Raw genomic sequence first — 25,652 nt, forward strand, 5'->3', positions numbered from 1 at the left:
ATAATATCTATATTAAAGTTAGTAAAGAATTATAATGCAAATGCCAATTTTATTATGATAAATATAAAAAATAAATATATCAATTGAAAAGAGTGTCCTTATGAACTAGTCCTATGTATCTATTTGTAAAGCATAGAATATTTATTGTAATTTAGGTAAAGTCAATCACTTTTTTTTTTGGGTTTTTCAATGTAGGGTCTCACTCTAGCCTAGGCTGACCTGGAACTCACTATGGAGTCTCAGGGTAACCTTGAACTCATGGTGATCCTCCTACCTCTGGGTCCCGAGTGCTGGGATTAAAGACATGTGTCACCATGCCCAGCAATCACATTTTTTTTTTTTTTGGTTTTTCGAGGTAGGGTCTCACTCTGATCCAGGCTGACCTGAAATTAACTCTGTCATCTCAGGGTGACCTTGAACTCATGGCAATCCTCCTACCTCTGCCTCCCGAGTGCTGGGATTAAAGGTGTGCACCACCATGCCCGGCTACATTATTTTTAAATTAAAAAAAAATATTTGCAAGGAGAGAAGGGAGAAAAAGAGAGGAGTGTGTGAGACAGAGTGGGCTGCTAGAACCTGTTGCCACTGAGAACGAACTCCAGACAACTGTGCCACTTTGTACATCTGGCTTTACATGGGTACTGGGGAATGAACCAAGTCCACCAGGCTTTGCAAGCAAGCATCTTAAAAATCATATATATATATATATATATATATATGCACACACACTTTTTTTTTTTTTTTTGGTTTTTCGAGGTAGGGTCTCGCTCTAGCCCAGGCTGACCAGGAATTTACTATGTAGTCTTAGGGTGGCCTTGAACTCATGGCAAATCTACCTCTGCCTCCTGAGTGCTGGGATTAAAGGTGTACACTACCATACCCGGCTTAAGTCAATAACATTTTATAGTACCAGGAGATCTTTGTTTTGTAGCCAAGCTGGCTCAAAACATTAGTGATTCTCCTGCCTCATTCTTGTAAGTGTTGGTATTAAAAAATATTTTATTTTTATCTTTTGGAGGAGGCAGGGAAGAGAAAGAGAAAGGGTATACCTGGACCTCAAGCCATTGCAACTAAACTCCAGGTGCATGCACTACCTTGTGCATCTGGCTTATGTGGGTCCTGGGGAATCAAACCAAGGTTCTTTACCTTTGCAGGCAAACACTTTAACCACTAAGCCATCTCTCCCACCCAGTTTTGGGATTTTAAGTGTGAGCATAAGAATCCTTTTTGTTATTCTTGTTTTTCTCCCCTGATATAGGGTCTCACTGTAGTCCAGGCTGACCTGGAATTCCCTATGTAGTCTCAGGGTGGCCTTGAACTCACAGCAATCCTCCTACCTCTGCCTCCTGAATGCTGGGATTAAAGGTATGTGTAACACCATAGCTGTATTATAACTGGTAGCCATATGGAGAACTAAATTCGTATTTTAAAAGCTCAGACAATGGCTGGAGAGATGGTTCAGTGGTTAACAATGCTTGCTTGAGCTGACAGGAAGCTGGAAAAAAACTATGCTGCATGGGAGAGAAAGAAGTCACTAGTGGCGATAAACAACAGTGGAAACTGCAAGCCTTAAATTTGGCCAGCTAGGCCAAATGAGCCAACAGTGCAACAGTGGCATGTCAGTCATAGGGGAAACCAATTGCTCTCTAATTGAACTGGATGCCTGCTGAACAGGAGGGAACACATGCCTGAAACTGAAAACCTATGACGGGGGAAGTCATGAGCCCTAGGGGTATAATGTTTGCTGGTATCTGGCTAAATGTATATACTATGCTCACCAAACTGCCCGGTGAGCACCTCTCTTAATGTTCATACCCATATGCTAATGCTACTCTCAGTTTTGGTTAGAGAAGATTTCAGATGGTAGTGACCTTGGGATGACTCAGAAGGCACCACAGTGTTGAGAAGAAGTGACAGAAGAGTGCTCGGCAGTGAAACATCTTTACCACACCTTCCATGGCTAAGGGTCTATTGTGGAGGAGGTGGTGAAAAGAATGTAAGAGCCAAGAGAAGGTTAAGACTCCTTATAATGCACTCTTCCAGACACAAAATGCCTGAATATCCATGATCTTACAGTGCCTGACACTACCTACACAAGACCGTCATAATATGAGGAAAAGGTGATGACATCAAAATAAAAGAGAGGGGCTGGAGGGGTGGCTTAGCAGTTAAGGTATTTGCCTGCAAAGCTAAAAGACCCAGGTTTGACTCTCCAGGACCCACATTAGCCATATGTACAAGGGAGTGCACCCATCTGGAGTTCATTTGCAGTGGCTAGAGGCCCTGGCCTGCCCATTCTCTCTCTCCCCCACTCTTTCTGTCAAATAAATAAAACAAAAACAAAAATAATAAAAATAAAAGAGAGACTGAGGGGAGAGGTTATATGATGAAGAGTGGAATTGTGAAGGGGAAAGGGGGGGTCAGGGAATTACTATGGTTACTGTCTGTAATTATGGAAGTTATCAATAAAAAAAAAGCTTGCTTGTGGTATAGAGAGATGGTTAAGGCACTTGCCTGCAAAGCCTAAGGACGCATGCTTGACTCCCCAGACCCCACATATGACTCAAGGGTGCACATGTGTATAAGGGGATGCACGCACGTGTCTGTAGCTCTACTTCAGTAGCTGGAGGGCCTGGCACACCAATTCTTTCTCATGTATTTAAAAAAAAATGGCCAGGGCTGGAGGAATGGCTTAGCAGTTAAGGCATTTGCCTGCAAAGCCAAAGGACCCAGGTTTGATTCCCCAGGACCCACATTAGCCAGATGCACAAGGTGACACATGCGTCTGGAGTTTGTTTACAGTGGCTCTCACTCTCCCCTTCTTTCTCTCTGTCAAATAAGTAAATAAAAATATAATATTTTTTTTAAAAGGCCAGTCCGTTGGGTTTGCCTCAAAAAGAAATTTTTTTAAATCCTAGCTTTCAAAGCCTGATGGCCTGGGTTTAAGTCCCCAGTACCCATGTAAAACTAGATGTACAAACTGGTATGTCACATCTGGAGTTTGTTTACAGTGGCAGGATGCCCCAGTTTACCCATACTTTCTTTCCCTCCTTCTCCCTCTAAAATAAATAAATAAATAAATAAATTTCAAACAATACATATTATCAAAATTGTCCATTTATTTGTACAAGGCTCTGGAGAAAACAACTTTTTAGATGGTCTCCTGACTATTTCTATGAAATCCCAAGAGGCAAGTTCAGTAGCTTATTATAGGCTCTTAAATACTTGAGTAAAATATATGTAACTTTATAACTTGTTAATTTTCTGTGACATTATTTAATAAGTATTTGTAGAACAAGCCTAGTAGCACATTGTCACTTATGACAATAATTATAAAACGTATCAATATAAATACTTAAATGCATTGAAAAATATAGTAGGACACTTGCTCTGAGGGAATTTAAAAGGACAATGTTAACAACAAAGTTAATTCTTAGACATATATTTAAAATGAAAATGTTCCTATTTTTTTATGTCCTACTGGTCAGGATGGCCTCAAACTCATGGCAGTCTTCCTGCTTCCACCTCCCTAGTGCTGGGACTACAGTTGTGAACCAGGCTTTCTACTTGTTTTTCACAGAGAAACTAATGCTGATCTTAATTCAAATGTTATATTTCAACCAACAAATCAAATGCTTCAAGGGGACACTTCAGTGTATATAGCATAATTGAGTTAAAACTTTCTCAAAATTTTCTTAGGACAAAAGCTGTGTTGGGAGTGAAAGTTAAATATATCATTCCTGCTTTAGAAGACTACTTAAGAAGTGTTCCATGTTTTAAGTTTATATTTGTCTTTTAATTCCTCAACAAAAGGAAACATGGAAACTAAAACAATAAAACATTTTTAGAATTTAAAGCACAGTGGTAAGCCTGAGAGAAAAATGAAAAAATCCTGCCAGTAATTCAACCAAATGTCAAAGACTGAAATATATCCCAGAAAACCCAGAAATAAAAACGCTAAAAACATCAAGGAAATGAAGGCACAGCAATAGCATATGGCACTGGATAGAGCAAGTAGCACAGGGAGCAAATATCATGTTATCAAATTAGATCGGCTTTCCTTAGATATGGAACATGCTAGAGAACACAGAACTGAGAACACATGCAGTCCTAAAAACATCCAGCACCTAGCAACTTTCAGTTAAATGATTTTAGGCAAAGAAAACAAAGACTAGGATTTTAAAAGCAGCAACCATAGATTAAAAATACTTTAAAAAGCTTTTCCCACAATCATTTGAAAGACTGGAACTCTCCCCCTTGAAAGAAAAAGTATCTATGCAACAATGACCTATAAAAGGTCAGTGGATACACAGATGAAGGGAAATACATACACACACATCAGTATTAAATGTGGACCATATTAAGCATTGACATTTTAATAATTAGGCAAAAGAAACAACTCTATACAAGATAAGTATCTCAATCTCTGATGGCCACAAAAACATGCACGAAAAAGAAAAAGACAAATACAGAACAAAAACATGTTCTAAAGGACTAACCAAAAAGGTAGTAAAAATGGTGACAGACAGAAGGATAGAAAAGTTTACAGACAGACTGGCTTTTTCTTTTTCTGCTTCTCTTTATCCTTCGCTTCTCTCTCTCGTTTGGCAAGCCGCCTCTTAAATTCTTCTGGCATTTTCTCATAACAGTGTTTGCAGACAGGTTTTAGATCAATTTCAACAAACTTATCCCTTTGAGTAGAACAAAGAAGGAACAGAGAAAAGAACAGGGAACAATTAAAGGAAAAACTTGACTTTCAGAAGGCCTTAACAGAAAGAAGAAACAGGAACCAAATTCATCTTCTTTTTAAATCTAGGAATAGTTCTTAAATGTCACTCCCAAATTTTGGTCCATAGGGGTAACACTGGACCAGACTGAAGACTTACTTGAGTGTTAATTTGGTGTTACAGGTAGAACAGGCAAAGCAGCTCACACACCAGGCCTTGTTGAGGGCAGACACCACTAGGGGGAGAGAGCGACATGGTCACATGCAAGTAATCCACTATGGGAAGAGGGGCTAACACCCTGAAATAAGTGCCTTAACCACTAAGCAATCTTTCCAGCCCTCTTTTAATTTTTGGTGTTTCGATGTAGGGTTTCACTCTAGCCCAGGCTGACCTGGAATTCACTATGGAGTCTCAGGGTGGCCTCGAACTCATGGCAATCCTCCCACCTCTGCTTCCCGAGTGCTGGGATTAAAGGCATGTACCACCATGCCCGGCATCTCTTTTTATTTATTTATTTTTTAAAAGATTTATCTTTATTTAAATTTATTAGAGAGAGAGAGGGACACACCAGGGCCTACAGCCATTGCAAATGAACTCCAGATGCATGCACCACCATATGCATCTGGCTTATGTGGGACCTGGGGAATTGAACTCAAGTCCTTAGGTTTCACAGGTAAGTGCTTTAACCACTAAGCCATCTCTCCAGCCTTATTTATTTATTTATTTATCTTGAGACAAGTTTTTACTCTGTGGTCCAGGTTGGCTTCAAATTCATGAACTTCCTAACCCAGTATCTACAATCATGGGATTATAGGTGTGCAACACCGTATCTGGTGAGAAATTCTATGCGTGCATTTATGTGGGGGGGGGATGGGGAATGAAAGCTATGAAGCATGTGTGGAAGTCACAGGAAACCTTCCAGGTATCAGTCCCTACCTTTTACATTGTATGAGACAGGATCTCTCGTTTGCTGCTGCCAATGCCAGGCTCATTGGTTGGGATTCCACCTCCCACTGCTATAAGTGATATTGAGATTACAGATGTGTGTGCTACTTTTACCTGGTTTTATGTGGGCTCTGAGTATCCAAACTCTGGTCACCAGGATTGAATAGCAAGCATGGAGCCATCTCCCCAGCTCCAGCAGTTCTTTGTGATTGCCAAAGAATCACATGGCTAAAAGTTCCATGCCATTATAGAGCTGGAGAGATGGCTTAGTGGTTAAAATGTTTGCCTGAGAAGCCTAAGAACCTAGGTTCGATTCCCCAGGACCCATGTAAGCCAGATGCACAAGGTGGCACGTGAATCTGGAGTTCATTTACAGTGGCTGAGTGCCCTGGCATGCCCATTCTCTCTCTCTACTTCTTTCTCTCTCAAGTAAATAAAATAAAATGAATAAAATACAAAACTTTTAACAAAAGTTCTTTTAAAAAGCTCCATGCCATTATAATGCTTCAAATAAATTCCCTACATTTATTTAACTATTTTTTCACATTATTTAAAAATGTAAACCTCAGGGCTAGAGAGATGGCTCAGCAGTTAAAGGCACTTTCTTGCAAAGCCTGAAACCCCTGGTTCAATTCCCCAGTACCCATGTAAGCCAGATGCACTAAGTGGCACATGCATTTGGAGTTTGTTTACAATGGCTGTGGGCCCTGGCATGCCCAGGCTCTCTCTCTCTCTCTCTCAAATAAATAAATTATATATATTTTTTGTCCCCCCCCCCCTGCTCTGAGGTAGGGTTTCACTGTAACCCAGGCTGACCTGGAATTTACTATGTAGTCTCAGGGTGGCCCTGAACTCACAGCAATCCTCCTACCTCTGCCTTCCAAGTACTAGGATTAAATGTGTGCACCAAATAAAAATATTCTTCAAGAGATGGCTTAGCATGAAAACCTATGGACCCAGGTTTGATTCCCCAGTATGCATATAAGCCAGATTCACAAGGTGGCACATTCATCTGGAGTTCATTTGCAGTGGCAAGAGGCTCTGGTGTGCCTATTCTCTCCCTCCCTCCCACCCTCTCTCCCCTCCTCAAATAAATCAATAATAAGTAAATACTTTTTCTAAATGTAAACCTAATAGTGTCTGTAGGCTTTAATTTAGGGGAGATTATACATACCTTTTTCAGCCCTTAATTCTTTCCTTTCTTTACAACTCTATGACACCAAAAAGTTTCTCTCTCAGCACTGTGGCAAAGCAACCTGTACATGTACTGCGTTGCTTAAATGAGCTTTTTGTGTTGCTATCCACATTTGCTGTTGGCCTACCAAAAAAAACTAGATAAAGTTTTATTTATTTATTTATTTTTATTTTTATTTTTAATTTTTTTTTTTGAGGTAGGGACTCGCTATAGCCCAGGCTGACCTGGAATTAACTATGTAGTCTCAGGCTGGCTTCAAACTCACAATGATTGTCCTAACTCTCCCTCCTGAGTGCTGTATTGAAAGTGTGTACCACCACACCTGGCTAGATAAAGTTTTTAAGCTTCAGACTTTAACTCACTTGATTCCAAGAGGTCTTTCTTCCAAAGTTGACAATAAGAAAGCAGCTTCCTTTCATAGCTTCCTTTACCTGACAACTGCCTCATGGAAGAGGGAGTTCAGTTTTGTTTTCAATAGCACTAAAGAGAATGAACCTTTTCACAAACTACATGAGTAATGTTTCATAAAATATTTCCTGAGTATAGCGATGTCTGCTGAGAACCAGGAAGCATTTGCTTAGAACTGTGCCAGGAAGTCTCTGGAAGAACTGAGTTTGTGACCACTAGCAAATGCAGCTGCTTCCTCTCTGTTCCAGCCAACCTCTCCCTGCCTAGTTACTTTATGAGGTGGATTAAGTCCTGGTAATGCTCGCAGAGTGGCCAGCTTTTAGCCAGTGTGGCTCTTCCTAACTACCATAGCAGATTGGGGCTTCCAAATAAACACTGTGCCAGAGCTTCCAGAAACTAGAACTGCAGACAGGTCTCAGGGCTCACCAGGAGCTCATATAATTGCTGGGCCAGCAAGACTGTGGCCATGGCTTATAGTACTATCTATCCTAAGTGAGCAATCCAACTCCTAGGCATTATCTTTTCACTGGTGTAGATTATTCAGGAGGCATGCCAAAGGAAACATAACTGATAATGATCACATTAAAAACAATAGCAGCAATCAACCTCTTTTAATTTTCACATTACCTAAGTTTTTTTGTGTCAAAATGGTCCCATAGATCCGTAGATACTTACCATCACCTTCTATGACACGGTTGCAATGGAAACAAACATCACCAAATAGCTGAGAAAGAAAATAAGTAGCAAAAGCTCAAGATGAATTAGAATTAGTTTTCAACACTAAGTATTCAATATAAATAAAATATATTCTTCCTATCACTTAAAAATAAATAGCTGGTAACCACATTCTACAATTCACCATTTATACAGAAAATTAGTCAAAGTTAGTTGACTTGGTGTTACTTTTTACAATGAGAAGTACAGGAACATTTAAGTCTAGATTGCTAAGAAATGGGTATGGCTGGAGAGATGGCCCAGCAGTTAAGGTACTTGCCTGATGAACCAGGTTCAGTTCCCCAGCACCCACAAAAAGCCAGATGCACAAAGTATTGCATATGTCTAGAGTACATTTGCAGTGACTATAGGTCCTGGAAAGCTCATATCCTCACTCCGTCCCTCCCCCATTCTGTTTGCAAATAAATAAATAATTTTCTTTGAAAAGAAATGAATAGATAATTATAGATGGGAGAATGTCTTGCTCAATAGAATGCTGAATAAGTGAGGAGGTTGTGAGACTGGAGAACTATCACTTTTACCCAGAGCAGGTAGTATCATCAAGAACTACAAAATGGGGGAGGGGATGGAACATGTATAAGGTAATCGAACATGATGGCATTAGCAAATGCTTGTCATTTTTAACTATGCAGATTTTCTATGTATGCATATGTGTATATAAGGATATGTGTATTACATAAGAGTATGTTTTATATAATATGATCAAATACATACAGATGAAGCAAATGATGAATATGAGTAAAAGGCATATACATATTTTAACTACATTTTATTTTATAACTTCTTTGCATCTTAAATAAATTTTGAAACAAATCTTTGTAAACCAATGTACATTTTCCAAAAGGTTTTCATGCAGCTAAAATACTGAGCTTCAGTTCAATTGTATTGAATATCCAGTAAATGAGAATATCATTACCTGGTTATAGTGGGTTTCACAATAGGCCAGGCCCTTCCTTTCATAATGGCGATGTCCAAGAAATGGTTTTTCACACTTGGCACAAACAAAATGCTGGAAAAAAATTTAATACAGACCTTTTTTGAATTGCCAATGTTTTATTCATTTAATGAAGCAACCTCAAAATTATTCTACTCTAGAAAATATACAGAATTAAGACCAGGTATTTTTATGATCTTATTTCTGGTGTCTGAGTCTCTGATCCGTTGCTTTCAAAAACAACCTATTAAATAAGACACAGGTGAACATCTCAGTATTCACTGTGCCTGAGGGGAAGTAAGCTATAGCTGCATATGGAGCCTAACCCTCTTGCCCTCAAGAAGGATTAAAGAAGATAGTACATATCCTGCATTATACAGACATGTCATAACAGCCGTGTATGTTGTAGATCTTTAACTTTCTATGAAACCAAATTTTTTTTTTTTTTTTTTTGAGGTAGGGTCTCACTGTAGTGCAAGCTGTCCTGGAATTCACTATGTAATCACAGGTTGGCCCTGAACACACAGTGGTTCTCCTACCTCTGCTTCCCAAGTGCTACTGGGATTAAAAGTGCACACCACATGCCCGGCTAAAGCCAACTATCTTTAAAATGCTCATATTTAACCTTTAGAATACTCTAATCAGGCTAGAACATTTGAGGTATGGAACTTCAAAAGTATTGGATACATCTGTGCCATATGTCACTCACCTCCACATGCCACTGCTTGCCCATGGCGTTTACCACACGTCCTTCAATGGGCCTCCGACAGGCACCACAGATGGGGACCCCCATCTTATCATGACATGGCAGGCAGTACAGTTCCCCTTTCAGCTCCCGGGCATCAGCAGTCAATTCCTTCCTGCCCACAAAAAAAGATACCCAAGCTGAATACTACTACTAAGACAGAAAAAGCAGGCAGCCAATGTGGGTAAGACACCTGTTAGAAGGCTTTAAAATGTTACCATAACAACCCCTGGTAACGTTTTTTGTTCCTCCACCAAAGGGTATCAGAGTAACCTGAACTAATATGTATGAGTAGGTTTCAAATATTCATCGATATCTTATAATACTGGTAAAGTTCAAGAATTGGTCAGATACATACTAGCACATCAGTTACATTTATCATAACATCACCTTCCAGTACATTTGCCTTTTTTTTGTTGTTGTTTTTGTTGTTGTTGTTTTTTCGAGGTAGGGTTTCACTCTAGTCCAGGCTGACCTGGAATTCATGATATAGTCTCAGGGTAACCTTGAACTCATGGTAATCCTCCTACCTCTGCCTCCCAAGTGCTGGGATTAAAGGCATGCACCACCATGCCTGGCTATATTTGCCTTTAAAAAAAATCACAGTATTGGGTCCAGAGTTTGGTGGTGGTAGCACTCCTAGCATATATCCTAAGGACTCATCTCATTACCTTAGAGATACTTGCTCAACCATGTTTATTGCCGCTCAATTCACAATAGCTGGAAAATGGAACCAGCCTAGATGTCCTTCAACTGATGAGTGGATAATGAAGATATGACACATTTATACAATGGAGTTCTACTCAGCGGTAAAGAACCATGAAGTTATGAAATTTGCAGGAAAATTTGGATGGATCTGGACAGGACTATACTACTAAGTGAAGTAACCCAGGCCCAGAAAGCCAAGTGTCACATGTTCTCTCTCATATGTGGATCCTAGCTACAGATGATTGGACTTCTGTGTGAATAGGAAAAAATCTCAGTAGCAAAGGCCAATAAGCTACAAAAGAGATATAAAGGGAAGAGAAAGGAAGGGAGGTGGTACTTACTAGGATGGTATTGTATAATGGGAGTGAAAAGGCCCAAAGTGAGGTCAGGAGAAGAGATTGAGTAAAGGAAAGGTGGAGGGAGGGCTACTCAAAATCTAAGAGGATATAAATAAATCATATGGAAACCTACTTTTTTGGACAATGGAATACTCAGGGGCCATAGATTGTTGCTAGAAAATTTTCAGTGCCAGGGATGGGATACCTTCCAGTGAGTTGTTGGCCGGAGAGGTCCCTGATGCCCCCCAAACATTATAAGCCATTGCTGAGACCCTTGGTTTCCCAACAGGAATAGATGGTAAGACCCTATTGCTGAAGACTCCACATACTTGGGCTGCAAGGCCACTGAGAAATCCTGCTGGAACAAGACATTCTGCATGCAGTTCAATGGGAGATAGAGAAATCACCAGTGAAGATACTCAACAGCAGACACTGCAAGCCTTAAATTTGGCCAGCCAGGCCAAATGAGCCAATTGGTGCAACAGTGGTGCGTCTATCATGGTGGAAACCAACTGTCCTTCAATTGGACTGGAGGCCTGCTCCATGGGAGGGAATATATCCCTGATACTGAAAACTTAAAACAGGGGTAGTCATGAGCCCTAGGGGTGTAATGTCTGCTGCTGTCTGGCTAAATGTATATACTGTGCTTATCAAACTGCCCAGTAAGCACTTCTCTAATGTTCATAGTCTTATATTAATGCTATTCTCACTTTTGGTAGAGAATCTTCTCTTTTTGTATGGCAGTGACCTTGGGATGACTTAGAAGGCATCATGGTGCTAGAAAGAAATGACAGGAGTGCTCAGTACTGCAATATCTCTATCATACCTTCCAAGGCTCAGGGTCTATTATGGAAGAGATGGCAGAAAGAATGTAAGAGCCACAGGAAAGGTAGGACTCCTTACAACGTGCTCCCCCAGACACAAAATGGCCTGAATATCCATGACCTCACAGTGCCTGTTACTACCTACACAAGACCATCATAATAGGAGGAAAAGATCATGACATCAGAATAAAAGAGGGCTGGAGAGATGGCGTAGCGGTTAAGCGCTTGCCTGTGAAACCTAAGGACCCCGGTTTGAGGCTCCATTCCCCAGGACCCATGTTAGCCAGATGTACAAGGGGGCACATGCGTCTGGAGTTCCTTTGCATTGAAGGAAGGTCCTGGCACACCATTATCTCTATCTGACTCTCTCTCTGTCTGTCACTCTCAAATAAACAAATAAAAATGAACATCAAAAAAAAACATTTAAAAAGTAAAAGAGATTAATTGAGAGGGGGAGGAGATATGATGGAGAATGGAGTTTCAAAGGGGAAAGTGGGGGAAGGGAGGGTATTACCATGGAATATTTTTTATAATCATGGAAGTTGTTAATAAAAAAAACTTAAAAGAAAAAAAAATTGGAGATGTAGCAGGGTACGGTGGCTCACACCTTTAATCCCAACACTCAGGAGACAGAGGTAAGAGGATCACTGTGAGTTTTAGGCCAACCTGAACGTACATAGTGAATTATAGGCCAGGCTAGGCTAGAATGAAATCCTACGTCAAAAAACAAAAACAAAAAAATAAAGTTGAAAATGGTCTTGGGAAATGGCTCAGCAGTTAAGGCCACTTGCTTGCAAAACCTGGCAGCCAATATTCAATTTCCCAGTACCCACATACAACAGATGTACAAAATGGTGCATGCACTTAAGAGTTCATTTTGTCATGTCCATACTCCCCCACCCCCTTCTCACAAATAAATTATTTTTATTTTTATTTATTTATTTGAGATTGACAGAGAGATAGAGAAAGAGAGGGAGGGAGGGAAGGAGGCAGACAGGCAGAGACCTAGAGAAAGAATGGGTGCACCAGGGCTTCTAGCCACTGCAAACGAACTCCAGACACATGCGCCCCTTTGTGCATCTGGCTAACGTGGGTCCTCAGGCTTCACAGGCAAGCACTTAACCGCTAAGCCATCTCTCCAGCCCTCACAAATAAATTTAAAAAAAAATTTAAGTTGGAGATTTGGCAATTAATTTAGTGGCAAAGCTCTTGCCAAGCATGTACAAGCCCCTGGATACATGTCTATACATGCACAAACACACATGCTGAAGAAAAACAAATTGTCTTTCCAGAATAACAGAAATATAGATGAATGCTATCTTTTACTTGAATTCCACTGTTTGCACAATGATAGCAAACACACTACTGTACCCGCAGTTGGCACAGTTGAAGTGGTCTGGGTGGTAAGGGTCATTCTTGAAGATCAGAGGTTGCTCTTCAATGATGGCATGGCATTTCTGGCAGATGTATTTCCCAAGACCTCTTGCTTTCTCACGATTATGACAGGGCCGACAAAGGTGTCTGCATGATAAAAGAAAATTTTAAATCTAAAGTTCTCACTAATCATTAAACAGAAATATACTTCCCATACCTCAGAAAAGCAAGACACCATGCTTAAGAGATTAACCTCAAGGCACAGCAAAAGTCTGTTGTACCTCTGATCATCCACTGATGTTCACAGAGCTTTATCACTGCCTGTCTTGCTGGCAGAACGGGAGGTATGAATGGGGCAGTGCCCTGGGGTCGCTGTCCAGGACACCAAACCATCAAGTGGTTTGTTCTGAGTTCCCAGACTCTAAAGCAGTCCCTCACATCTCACAGGGAAACTGCATATGCCTTTCAACAGTCACTTCATCCACCCACAGCCAATGGGGTTAGCAAACTCCTACCTTCCCGCATTCTTGACAAATCCAATATCTGCCAACACTTCCTGGCAGAGGTCACATCGGAAGCACTCAGGATGCCAGCTATTGTTCATGGCTTTGATAACTCGGCCAATGATGAATTCACCTGTGGAGAAGTAGCACACAAAGGATGTCACGTGGCATCTTACTTCCTAAACGTGTAAGGAAAAATGTGAGAAAAAATGTTTAAAGAGGAATTCCCTCCTCCCCAAACTAGGAATTAAACCTAGGGCCTCCTGCATGCTAAGCACATGCTCCACCACTGAGCTATACCACCAGCCCTCTATTTATTTTTGAGTCAGGATCTCACTAAATTGCCCAGGATTTGATAACTTAAGATTCTTCTGCCTCAGTCTCTCAAGTTGCTGGGATCACAGGCCTACACTATCAAGCCCACCTTATGAAGAAAAACTTTTTAAGACTAGTTCTACTAGAACATTTGAATGTTGTTTATTTCACTTTAGTTCTTGTTTCTAATTTTTGTAGTCACATTTTTAGTTATTTTTATCATACATCTGAATCTGGCTTTTCCTTTTTTAATTTCCTAGGGCCTCAGTATCTTTTGGCTGTTTTTGGTCATTGCTGATACAGACAACTGAAATCTTTTAGCTTCCCTTCTCTTCCCACCCTCCATAAACTAGTAAAGGCTGCAGTCACAGAGGTCAGAGCACTGCAGAAGACTCATTACAAAAGTCCCAGTTAGTCCCTAAAGCTTTTACCCACTATCCATTAAAAACAAAACAAAAAATTCTCTCCAGTTTGGTATATATTAACAACATAGAACAGGAAAGGTAGAGTACCTCTTCTAATATTTATAGTAAGCATCAGAAAACATTCTTACACAAAGTAGTCAGGATATTCATGACCTCACAGTGGCTGATGCTGTCTACACAAGGCCTATATAATAGGAGAGGTCAAAATGACAACATCAACATAGAAGAGACTAGTTAAAAAGAAGGGATTCAGGAGGGTAAAAAGGGAGAGCACAGAGAAAGGATGATGATCAAGATATATTGTTTATATGTACAGAAGTTATCAAAAAAGTTTTTAAAAACATTTTTAATGTTGGCACTTTCTAGTGATAAATGAGTGGGGTCATGTTGAAACTTATTTTTGATTCACATTTAGCAGTAAAACTTACCACACTGGTGGCAGCAGGGAGCAAAGAGCATCTGGAAGTCGTGTTCACAGTACTTCCTTCCTTCAAACTACAAGAGAACACCAAATGCCATCAGCTCGTAAAATAATCACAGGAAGAAATTCATTATTTTATAGAAATATATACAAAAGTGGCTCTTTGTGGTGCTGGGGATTGAACCTAGGGCCTTATACAAGCTAGACAAGTGTTCTACCACTGAACTACATTCTTAATCTTACCAAAGTGGCTTTTTTGTTTGTTTGTTTTTGTTTTTTTGAGGTAAGGTCTTGCTCTAGCTCAGGCTGACCTGGAATTAGTCTCAGTGTAGCTGTGAACTCACAGCAATCCTCTGCCTCCCAAGTGCTGGGATTAAAGGCATGCACCACCACACCTGGCCCAATATTAACATTTTTAAATGACAAAAGCTCATTTAAAAATTATAAGCAGTCTGGTGTAGTGTTACACATACCTATATTCTCAAGTACATGAGTGAGACTATGCGGAGATTATCTTTCTATGATTGGGTAAATTCACTGAGAATGATCTGTTCCAGGTTCAACCATTTTTCCTCAAATTTCATTGTATCATTTTTTTCTTAACTGCTGTGTAGAATTCCATTGTGTAGATATACCACATCTTAGTTATCCATTCTAGTGATGGACATCTGGGTTGATTCCAGGTCTAGCTATTAAGAATTGAGCTGCTATTAACATGGTTGAGCAAATCTCTCTGGACTGTGGATTAAAGGTTTTAGGGTACATGCCCAGTAAGGAAATAACTGGGTCTGTTGGTAAGTACAACTACATGAGTAAAGGCAGGAGGACTATAAATTTTACAAGTCTGAGGCTACCTTAGGCTACACAGAGAAACCCTCTCTGAAACAAAACAAAACAACGTCTAAACCTAAACAAAACCATAAAGTGATTACTTGGAAAGCATATCTCATACAGGCGAACATGATTATCCTTTCCTCTTCTGTATTTTCCATGGGGCCATGCTAAGTATGACTTACTAGAGAAGAGTCAGGGTTCAACTTAACCTGGCTCTGTTCCCTAGTTCTTATATTTTAATTTTTGTTCCTGTTTTTGTTTTTGTTCCCCCCCCCCCCCCCCCCGCCGAGGTAGGGTCTTGCTCTAGCCCAGGTGGACCTAGAATTCACTATGTAGTCTCAGGGTGACCTTGAACTCATGGCGATCCTCCTGAGCACTGGAATTAAAGGCATGCACCACCATGCCCAGCCTTGCTCCCTATTTAAAAAAAAAAAAATTTTTGTTTATTTTTATTTATTTATTTGAGAGCGACAGACAGACATTGAAAGAGGCAGATAGAAAGACAGAATAGGCGTGCCAGGGCCTCCGAACAAATTCCAGATGGTGTGCACCTCCTTGTGCATTGGGCTAATGGTGGGTTCTGGGTAATTGAGCCTCGAACCGGGGTCCTTAGGCTTCACTGGCAAGCGCTTAACCGGTAGGCCATCTCTCCAGCACCCTAGTTTTTTGCTTTTTTTTTAATTTGGATTTATTTACTTTAAGGAGGGAGAAAGAAAATATGGGTGTACCAGGGCCTCTGGCTATTGCAAATGAACTACAGATACAGGCACCACTTTGAGCATTTAGCTTTATGAGGATCCTGGGGAATCCACCCTGGGCTTTTAGGCTTTGGAAGCAAGCACCTTTAACTGCTGAGCCACCTCTCCAGTCTTGTTCCTTTTTTTGGTTTTGGTTTTGTTTTTTGAGGTAGGGTCTCACTCTAGCCCAGGCTGACCTGGAATTCACTATATAGTCTTGGGTAGCCTCAAACTCACAGGGTGTGCACCACCATGCCCAGTTATTTTTTATTTTTTTTGAATCAGGGTCTCACTCTAGCCTAAGCTGGCCTGAAATTTATTCTGTAACTCAGGCTAGCCTAAAACTCAAACCTGGGCCAGCAGCTTTGCAAGCAAGCACCTTTAACTCCTGAGGCATTTCCCCAGCCAGGGTTATAATAACTTGAATATATATTTTTTTCTTCTTTTTTGAGGTTCACACAGATGCTAGGTAAGGACTTAACTACTCAGCTACACGCTCTTGGAGACATCTTTTAATATCTGACTAAAAGAGGAAAGGACAGGAGGAGAGAGGAAAAAAAGGATGTGTTCTTTTGAAATCAATCGGAGGTGAACAAGGTAAACCCTAAAAAGAAAGATGCCATGACTTCCTCCACATTTCCAAACTCATAACAAACCAGAATACAGAACACTTGAAAAGCTTCACCTGTAACAAGAAAATACACGGAGCAGGAAAAAGTGGAAAGCCTTAAAGGCATATGTTATCCTAAATGAAGCCATTTGAAAGGCATACTGGAACAATTCATCCCAATAGGATTTGAGATTCCTTTCTCTTTTTTTTAAGATCTATTTTATTTATTTATGTATTAGAGAGAGAAAGAATGGGCGCACGAGGGCCTCGAGCCACTGCAAACAAACTCCAGATGCATGCACCACCATTTGCTTTTGGCTTACGTGGGACCTGGAGAATTGGACCTGGGTCCTTAGGCTTTGCAGGCATGTGCCGTAAGTGCTAAGCCATCTCTCCAGCCCAAGATTCCTTTCTTTTATAAACTAGAAATACTACTGCGAATACAAATATATTATTAGACAAATGAAAACAGACCCACAAACTGGTCCTTTTACCAGATTTCAAAGATTCAGAAACACATTCTTGCAACTATATGCTTTACAAATCCTGTACCCTAACCCAATATGAGAGTTACCACTCCAATTCTGAGTGAAGGGTTTCTATTGTAATGAGCTGCATAATCAAGCATGGTATGTCTTAATTTATGAGCTTGGAAGGCCAGAAACTAACTGAAAGTAAAACTAGGATAAGCAGAAAAATCAGAAACCACACACTACTTTCTAGATAACTACAAATTAAACCCCAAAACCAACAGAAAACAAGAAATTCCATGATCCTATAAGGAACACTAATGTGCAAATTAGGGCTGTATACAAAATGCCTAACGAACCTTGGGGTCCTACTACGCATGGGAAGAGAAGTTTATACTCCATCACACTAAGCAACATCATCAACAGCTCTACTCTGTTACAAGTCGATAGAGTTGTGTGAAGATTCCTTTTGGGGGTAAAAAGATAATTGCTTTTTTAAAGTTCAAAATTGTAAACTTAGCTAGTGGTCTTGTTTCAGGTGAAGTACAAATGCTGAAAAACTCACTTCATGATTTTATATATTTGTCATAAACTATTCGGAAGCAAATGGGTCAGTAGATAAGCAGAAAGTCTAGTTTGGTGTTTCCTCCCATCAGTCTTCACTTCTCTGTTTCAGCCTTCCTGAATAATCAGGATACAGTATTAGAGGAAATGAGTGAAGAAAACTCTTTGTTAATCATCTTCCCACTATGCCACTCATTACCAATGGCCTTTCCTGTTAATACATTTCATGCTGGGGAAATATGAACATATTTGGAAAAAACCAACTAGAGAGAGAAGAGAGAATGGTGAAAGAGGAGGGGAACGGAGAGAGAAGGGAGACAGACAGGGAGAGAGATAAAGAGACAGTAAGGGAGAAACAGAGAGAATATGAATTAGCAAAGAACCTAGCACTGACCACAATGGTTGAATCAGCAGTACATTAGGTCTCCTGGTCTAGGTCATTGGTTCTCAGTCTATACCAGTTTGAAATATTTCTTGAATTATATCATTCTGTTAACTATTGGATTTAATTTATTTGCAAAAGTACTTGCTCAAGGGGGGGGGGGAATCACCCTATGATAGATACTTGTGGTGGTTTGATTCAGATGTCCCTCATAAACTTAGGTGTTCTGAATGCCAGCTGATGGAGATTTGGGAATTCACACCTCCAGGAGACAATGTATCATTGGAGGCGGGCTTATGGATGTTATAACCAGTTTCCCCATGCCAGTGTTTGGCACACTCTCCTGTTGCTATTGTCCACCTGATGTTGGCCAGGGGGCGATGTCCACCCTCTGCTCATGGCATCATTTTCCCTGCCATCATGGAGCTTCTACTTGAGCCCGTAAGGCAAAATAAACCTCTACTTTTCCCCACAAGGTGCTTTTGGTTGGGTAATTTCTACCAGCAATGCAAACCTGACTGCAACAATATTCCTTTTAGTGGAGATAATAAAGATGTCACAAAGCTAGACTTAGGAACCACTATACTTGGGCTAGGGGTTCTGGTTAAATGGACAGTTCCTCTAAAAAAAAAAAAAAGGCATTTATTTAACTTTCCCATGTCATCACTGATCACTTTATAAGCAATTATTCACATGCACAGGAAGATGATGTGAAATTCTAAAAACTTACAGAAACCAGCAATAGTCCCTTCAAACAACTGCAATGCCAAACTTAAGATCAGTAATCATATATAATCCATACATTTATATAGTTTCTATACTTGGCCTTTTTTGAAAATGAGGAAAAGATCCATAAGTTCTACCAAAAATCATTGTGAAGACTTCTATTTCCCTGGGACTAGGACATAGTCTGGCTTATGAAACATGCCTTATATTGTAGGCTTCCCACAAATATCTATAAAATGAGTGAATGAAGCAGAAGTGGTAGCTATGTTCAAGAGAATACCATGTCATATTATGAAATTATCTAAATTAGTTCAGTTCCACAAACAGGAGGGTATAGCTTAAGTTAATACAGCTTTTGGAGATAGTGAACCTGAGATCAAAGCCTGACTTAACTATCACTAGGCAATAATTCACTTTGGTCACTTGTAAATTGTAAACAGTAAAAGCTAACTTGTAAGTTGAGGTAATAATCAAATGAAAGAAAAGCTAGAATTCATAATACCTAGTACAATGACTCACAGCAGGCATTTATAGTTATTTTAGGAGTAAATATTAATTCACAAGTCTTCTAAATATAGCAACATATAGTGCTTATTCCTATACACAGAACTATCTTCCTGATGAGGTGTGGATAGACCATGAGCCCTGCCTTCAAGACACTTGAGATATTGAGAAACAGCATTTCATGCAAGGCTTGGGAGAAGCAACATGACCAGGGCCTTGCACATACTAGACAAGTGTTTTACCACTGAGTCATATGCCTAACCTACTATTGTTGTTTTAATAAGTTCATATTGTACTTATTATTACCAAAAGTTATCATCTACTGAAAACTGTAAGATGGATAATATCTATAATCACTAACACTTAGATTATTTAAAACTGTAATGCAATGCTGGAGAGATGGCTCAGAGGTTAAAGGTGCTTGATTGTAAAGCTTGATGGCTTGGGTTCCTTAGTACCCATGTAACCACACAAAGTGATGCATGAGTCTGGAGTTCTTTGCAGCACTGGGAGATGCATGTGTGTCCCATTCTCCACTTCTTCTCTCTCAAATATATAGATACATGAAATGCAGAAATAGAGTACAATAGGAAAGTTAATTTTACTTTGGAAAACCAGTAATAATTATTACATGTGAAATGAATCTTGTTTTCTGCTAAGTGAAGATAATGTTTTCTTCATTACAAAGATTTGAGTAACTCACTATCCAGGATATTATATACTTCTTGTGTGTTTGCTACTTTATATTTATTAAGTGCTTGGGATTAAACCCAGAATCTGACATGCTAAGCATGTGCTCTACTACTGAGTTATACCCCCAGGCCCACTTGTGTTACTTTAAACACGAAAAAAAAAAACAAAAAAAAAAAACCTCCTTTCAGAATCTGGTTTATTTTGTGTTTTTTTTTATGTTTTTTTTTTCTGATTTATTTATTAGAAAGAGAGAGAAAGACAGAAAGAGAGAGAGAGACAGACAGACAGACAGACAGAATGAGTGTGCCAGAGCTTCTAGTTGCTGCAAAAAACTCCAGATGCATGTACCACCATGTGCATCTGGCTTATGTGGGACCTGGACAATCAAACCTGGGTCCTTAGGCTTCACAGGCAAGTGCCCCAACCACTAAGCCATCTTTCCAGCCCTGGTTTATTGTGTTTTGAGACAGAGTCTTATGAAGTTAAGTCTGGCCTCAAACTCTTTGCAACTGAAGCCCTGAACTCCTGATCCAACTGCATCTACTTCCTAAGTGCTAGAAATACAAGCATGTGTCAACATTTTCTACTTGTTAGTCTTTTTAAGTATATTTATTTGTATATGTACACACACATGCCACACACGTGCCACTTTGCGTGTGGCTATATATGAGTGCTAGGGAATTAAAACTGGAACAACGGATTTTTGCAAGCAACTTTAATCACTGAGCTATCTCTCCAGCCCTGCATTTTTCTTTTTCTTTTCTTTTTTTTTTTTCTTTTCTTTTTTTTTTTTTTTTGATTTTTCCAGGTAGGGTCTCACTCTAGCCTGGGCTGACCTGGAATTCACTCTGTAGTGTCAGGGTGGCCTCAAACTCACAGCAATCCTCCTACCTCTGCCTCCCAAGTGCTAGGATTAAAGACGTGCACCACCACATCTGGCTTGCATTTCATTTAAAAAATTTTTCTTTGAATTTAATTCATTCATTTATTTGCAAGCAGAGAGAAAGATAGAGAGGAGAAAGAGAGAGAATGGGCGTGCCAGGGCCTCTAGCCACTGCAAACGAACTCCAGATGCATATGTACCCCCTTGTACATCTGGCTTAGGTGGGTGTTGGGGAACTGAACCTGGGTTCTCTGGCTTTGCAGGCAAGCACTTTAACCGCTAAGCCATCCCTTCAGGACCCGCATTTTATTTTCTTTTAAATATGGAATGCTTCACAAATTTGCATGTCATTTTTAAGTAACTTAAGTATTAATGATTATAGACATTGGCCTGAAACTCATTATATAGTCCAGGTTGCCCTGGAACTTACAGTAATCCTCCTGACTCAGTCTCCAAAATACTGGGAATACAAATATTTGCATACCACCATGCCAGCTTGTTATATCACTTTTTGGGGGTTGGGGTCTCATGTAGCCTAGGCTGACCTCGAACTTACTGTATAGCTAAAGATGGTTTTAAACTCCTGATTTGTCTACCTCTACCACCCAAGTGGTGAGGTTATAAATGTGCATCACCATACTTGGCTATATCATGCTTAACAGGAACTGCAGATGAGCCAGAAAGGCCTGTGCTCATATCGCTAGCCATGTTTCTTAGTGACCAGCAGGAAATGAGGGCCAGATTCCATATTTGCTTTTGTGGTACAAGGGAAGAATATCCTGCCCATGTGAACCCAAACACCAGGAAATTTCACATTAGTTGCATTTTCTTTTTTTTCCCCCTTTTTTCTCCCCCCACCCCCTGCGAGATAGAGTCTCATTGGCCCAGGCTGACCTGGAATTCACTTCATGACGGCCTCAAACTCATGGCAATCATCCTACCTCTGCTTCACAATGCTGAGATTAAAGACATGCACCACTACACTCAGCCTATTTTCTAGGAGAAATGAATACACAGAACTCATCTTGTTATCTAAAAAAAAAATTTATTTGAAAGAGAGAGACAGAGACAGAATGGGTACACCATGGCCTTCAGCCACTGAAAATGAACTCCAGAAGATTGTGCCACCTTGTGTATCTTGCTTATGTATGTCCTAGAGAATTGAACCTGTGTCCTTTGGCTTTGCCTTAACTGCTAAGCCATCCCTCCACTCCTATTTATTTTATTTATTCATTTGTTTGTTTGTTTATTTATTTATTTATTGGTGAGAGATTCTAAGTAGCCCAAGATGGCCTTGAACTTGTAAGGTTCCTGCCTTAGCTTCCCAAGTGCTGAGATTATAGGCATATGACACCATGTTGGCTCATCTGTAAGTCTTCATAGCTAGTCTTCTAGGAGAAAAAAACATATGAACTGTGGAAATAAAGGGATTGTTGCAGTCAGCTTCATGTTGCTGGCAGAAAATGCCCAACCAAGAGCAGCTTGTGGAAGGAAAGGGTTTATTTTGGCTTACAGACTTGAGGGGAAGCTCCATGATGGCAGAGGGAAACGATGACATTAGCAGAGTGGACAACAGCAGCAGGAGTGTGTGCCAAACACTGGCAAGGGGAAGCTGACTATAACAACCACAAACCCATCCCCAACAATACATTGTCTCTAGGAGGATCCAATTCTCAAACTGCTACCAGCTGAGGAACTAGCATTCCAAACACATAAGTTTATGGGAGACATCTGAATCACACCACCACAGAGAGCACAGGGAGGATGCTTTTTTGAACAATAAAAAAGGTATGAACTAGAAATGATGCCTCATCCTTCTGTGTCTGTCTATCTCTTGAAATGATGGGGACTGACCAGGGCCTCATGTATAAGTAAGTGCACACTACCACTGGACCATATACCTAGCCTTGTGTGTGTTCATTACAAAAAGACCAATACATGCAAATCATGTTTCTAATGCAATGTCTGCCAATAATCCCAGCACTTAGGAGGCAAAAATGGAGGACAAGGAGTTCAAAGTCATCCTTGGCCACACAGGGAATTTGAAGGCAGCCTAGGGTACATGAGACCTTGTCTCAAAAAAAAAAAAAAAAAAAAAAAGCAACAACAAAACCTTAAAAACAACAACAACAAAATCAAATGGAACTCAAACCAGGTAGGTAATTCAGTCTTCCACTTATGGAAGAACTCTCATTGCTAGACATAAGTAAAAAGGCAGCTATTTACTGGAAGACCTAGATAACCTTTTCTCTAACATCATTTAACAAAAGTAAAGTCCTTAGTCTTCACCTGCAGACTTATAAATTTCTGGCCTGGAAAATGCGCTTAAACACTGTAGCTAAAATGGCAGGCCTAGTTAAGTAAGTTAGGCAACAAACCATTAATAGCCCAGTTATGTGATTCCTAACATCTTTTGGATTAATACTAGGGTCAGTATTTATAGTCCAGAAGTGAAGGGAAGAATAAGGAGTGGATGGGAGGGCAAATGTGAGTCATGCTTTATTCTGCTCTGCTCAAGCTCAGCCTTTCCCTCTGAACAAGAACATGTCACTTTGCAGCTGACAGAATCACATGTAGAAAAAGTACACAGGAGGCAACCATGCTGGTTAAGGAAGATAGCTTAACAGTAACGCTTAGTCCAAGTGGCAGGCAAAAGACCAGTATGACAGAAAAAGCAAGAGGAACTGGAGCTCAGGGTACTCTCAGAGAGCAAAACAGACAGGAATCTAATAAAGTGCTTTTCAGCAACAAAATCTTACCCTGAAAATAAGCCTGTGTTGGATATGATGGGGTCAAAGTAGGTTCTAACACCTTTCATGTCACAAACCTACTGTGTTACCAAGGGTGCTTCTATATCTCAAGGCCATGGGGAAGAAAAGACGGAAGGTATGATTGAGAGAGGATTTATCCAATACAAGGATATTGGATAAGGACCAGTACTCCCCGTGTAATCAAATTTCTGAGCCCCGTTTTGTATGCTGTGGTATTACATAAATGCGTAAATGTTTCTATGATTCCACGCCGATTTAGCATCCAGTGTGAATATAAGCTATACTTTCTCACACCAGAAACAGAGCTCACTCTTGATAGTCTCCCATTCCTCTGTCTCCTGACTCCTAATGCAATCAATCCAATTTCTATCTCACACCACTGCACTCTGTTGACCTCTTCCTATGGTCATCTAGATACAGCTTGAGTGGCCCTACTGACTCCCACAATAGCACAGATTAGCAGACATGCATGTCACAATAGCCACCTCTCAGTTGCAGTGTGACCTGGAACTTGTTCCTGCCTGCTTTAATCCACTGATGAAAACTCCCCATAGGAGACCTGTCTGAACATAGTCTGTACCAAATAAAGTATTGGTCCATGGGTCCTGGTCTCTCTCCACCTGCTCCCCAGCCTGCGTGTGTTGAGCTCCAGGTATAAGTAGTAATAACAACTTCATTTGTATCTTGTCTTCTCTAATCCATCTTAAACCTCCAAAATCAAAACAGTTTTATCTGGCTGATTTGGAAATTTGGGAACCTTTTGTCATAAGGTCCAAGAAGCAAATCCTTAAGTTCCTTTTCCCAAACTGACTGACAGTAGCTCCCAACAGCTCTTTTCCCCACCTCTTGCCACAGCCCATGGGAGGTACCTTTTCCTCTTCTGCACCAGTCACAGCCCACCTGGCCTTAGTGGGATGTCTGACCTGCTGCCACCATCTATACCTCAAGAACTTGTCTCTTCTCCTCTTCATCCTCTCTTCTCTCTTGCTTTTGGACTCTAACCACTCTTGTTTCGGTTCCACCTCAACACTGTCACTTCCCATCCCCAGGGCCATCACTCTTTTAAAAAAAAAAAAAAAACTTTTTATTGAAAACTTTCCTAAGTTCAGACAATAGGCCCTCACTTCCCCCTCCCATATCCCCCTCCCATATCCCCCTCCACTGAACTCCTTCTTTCCAATTAGACTCTCTTCTATTTTGGTGTCATTGTTATGCATATCTTGTTTAGGTCATGTCAGCCACTGAGAAGTCATGATATCCAGGCCACTTTGTATACGGAAGGCAGAATTGTAAGCAGTCCTTCCTTTGGCTCTTACAGTCCCTAAGCCTTGGAGGGTGTTGAACACTGTTACTTCTTCTCAGCACTATGTTGAGTTTTGAGTCACCACAGTAGTCACTGTCATCTGAAAAGAGGAGCTTCTCTGAAACTGAGAGTAACGTTAATATGTGCAAATAAATGTAAGTCTTTAAAGGGTAGTTTGTTATGTATAGTATGTGTGTTTTGGCAGGTAAAAGTAGCAGTTTCCCCCTAGGGCTCATGACCCCCCCCCACCAAAGGCTTTTTTTTTTTTTTTTTTTTTTGGTTTTTAGAGTTAGGGGCTCACGCTAGTTCAGGCTAACCTGGAATTCACTAGGTAGTCTCAGGCTGGCCTCCAACTCACAGCTATCCTCCTACCTCTGTCTCCTGAGTGCTGGGATTAAAGGCATGTGCCACCACGCCCGGCAACCAAAGGCTTTTGACAAGGTTTTCAGTATGAGGTATGAATCCCCCCCTGTGTAAAATAGGCCTCTAGTCCAATCAGAGAGCCATTGTTTCCCCCAAAATAGACATGCCACCATTGCAGCAATTGGCACATTTGGCCTTGTTGGTCATCTCTAAAG

The 25,652-nt window shown here is 40.4% G+C and overlaps 1 protein-coding gene across 7 annotated transcripts in view; it reads right to left on the bottom strand.

The window, feature by feature from the left end:
• The window catches only part of Lims1 (LIM zinc finger domain containing 1), a 133,553-nt gene that overhangs the window by 671 nt on the left and 107,230 nt on the right, over positions 1-25,652 (bottom strand). For 3 of the 7 annotated variants that reach the window (XM_045148163.1, XM_045148162.1, XM_045148160.1), the window contains exons 3-10: positions 14,605-14,671; positions 13,449-13,569; positions 12,931-13,080; positions 9,654-9,804; positions 8,927-9,019; positions 7,951-7,999; positions 4,887-4,962; positions 4,544-4,691 (exon numbers count right to left, since the gene is read on the bottom strand). In XM_045148163.1, the coding sequence (XP_045004098.1) occupies positions 4,544-4,691; positions 4,887-4,962; positions 7,951-7,999; positions 8,927-9,019; positions 9,654-9,804; positions 12,931-13,080; positions 13,449-13,569; positions 14,605-14,671 (855 nt within the window). Of the gene's footprint in view, positions 1-4,543; positions 4,692-4,886; positions 4,963-7,950; positions 8,000-8,926; positions 9,020-9,653; positions 9,805-12,930; positions 13,081-13,448; positions 13,570-14,604; positions 14,672-25,652 lie in introns of those variants that run through there. The other 4 variants (XM_004651801.2, XM_004651800.2, XM_045148164.1 and 1 more) reach the window with 2 other exon arrangements.

This window comes from Jaculus jaculus, chromosome 4, assembly GCF_020740685.1.
Source record: "Jaculus jaculus isolate mJacJac1 chromosome 4, mJacJac1.mat.Y.cur, whole genome shotgun sequence".
In the NCBI taxonomy this organism is placed as follows: domain Eukaryota; kingdom Metazoa; phylum Chordata; class Mammalia; order Rodentia; family Dipodidae; genus Jaculus; species Jaculus jaculus.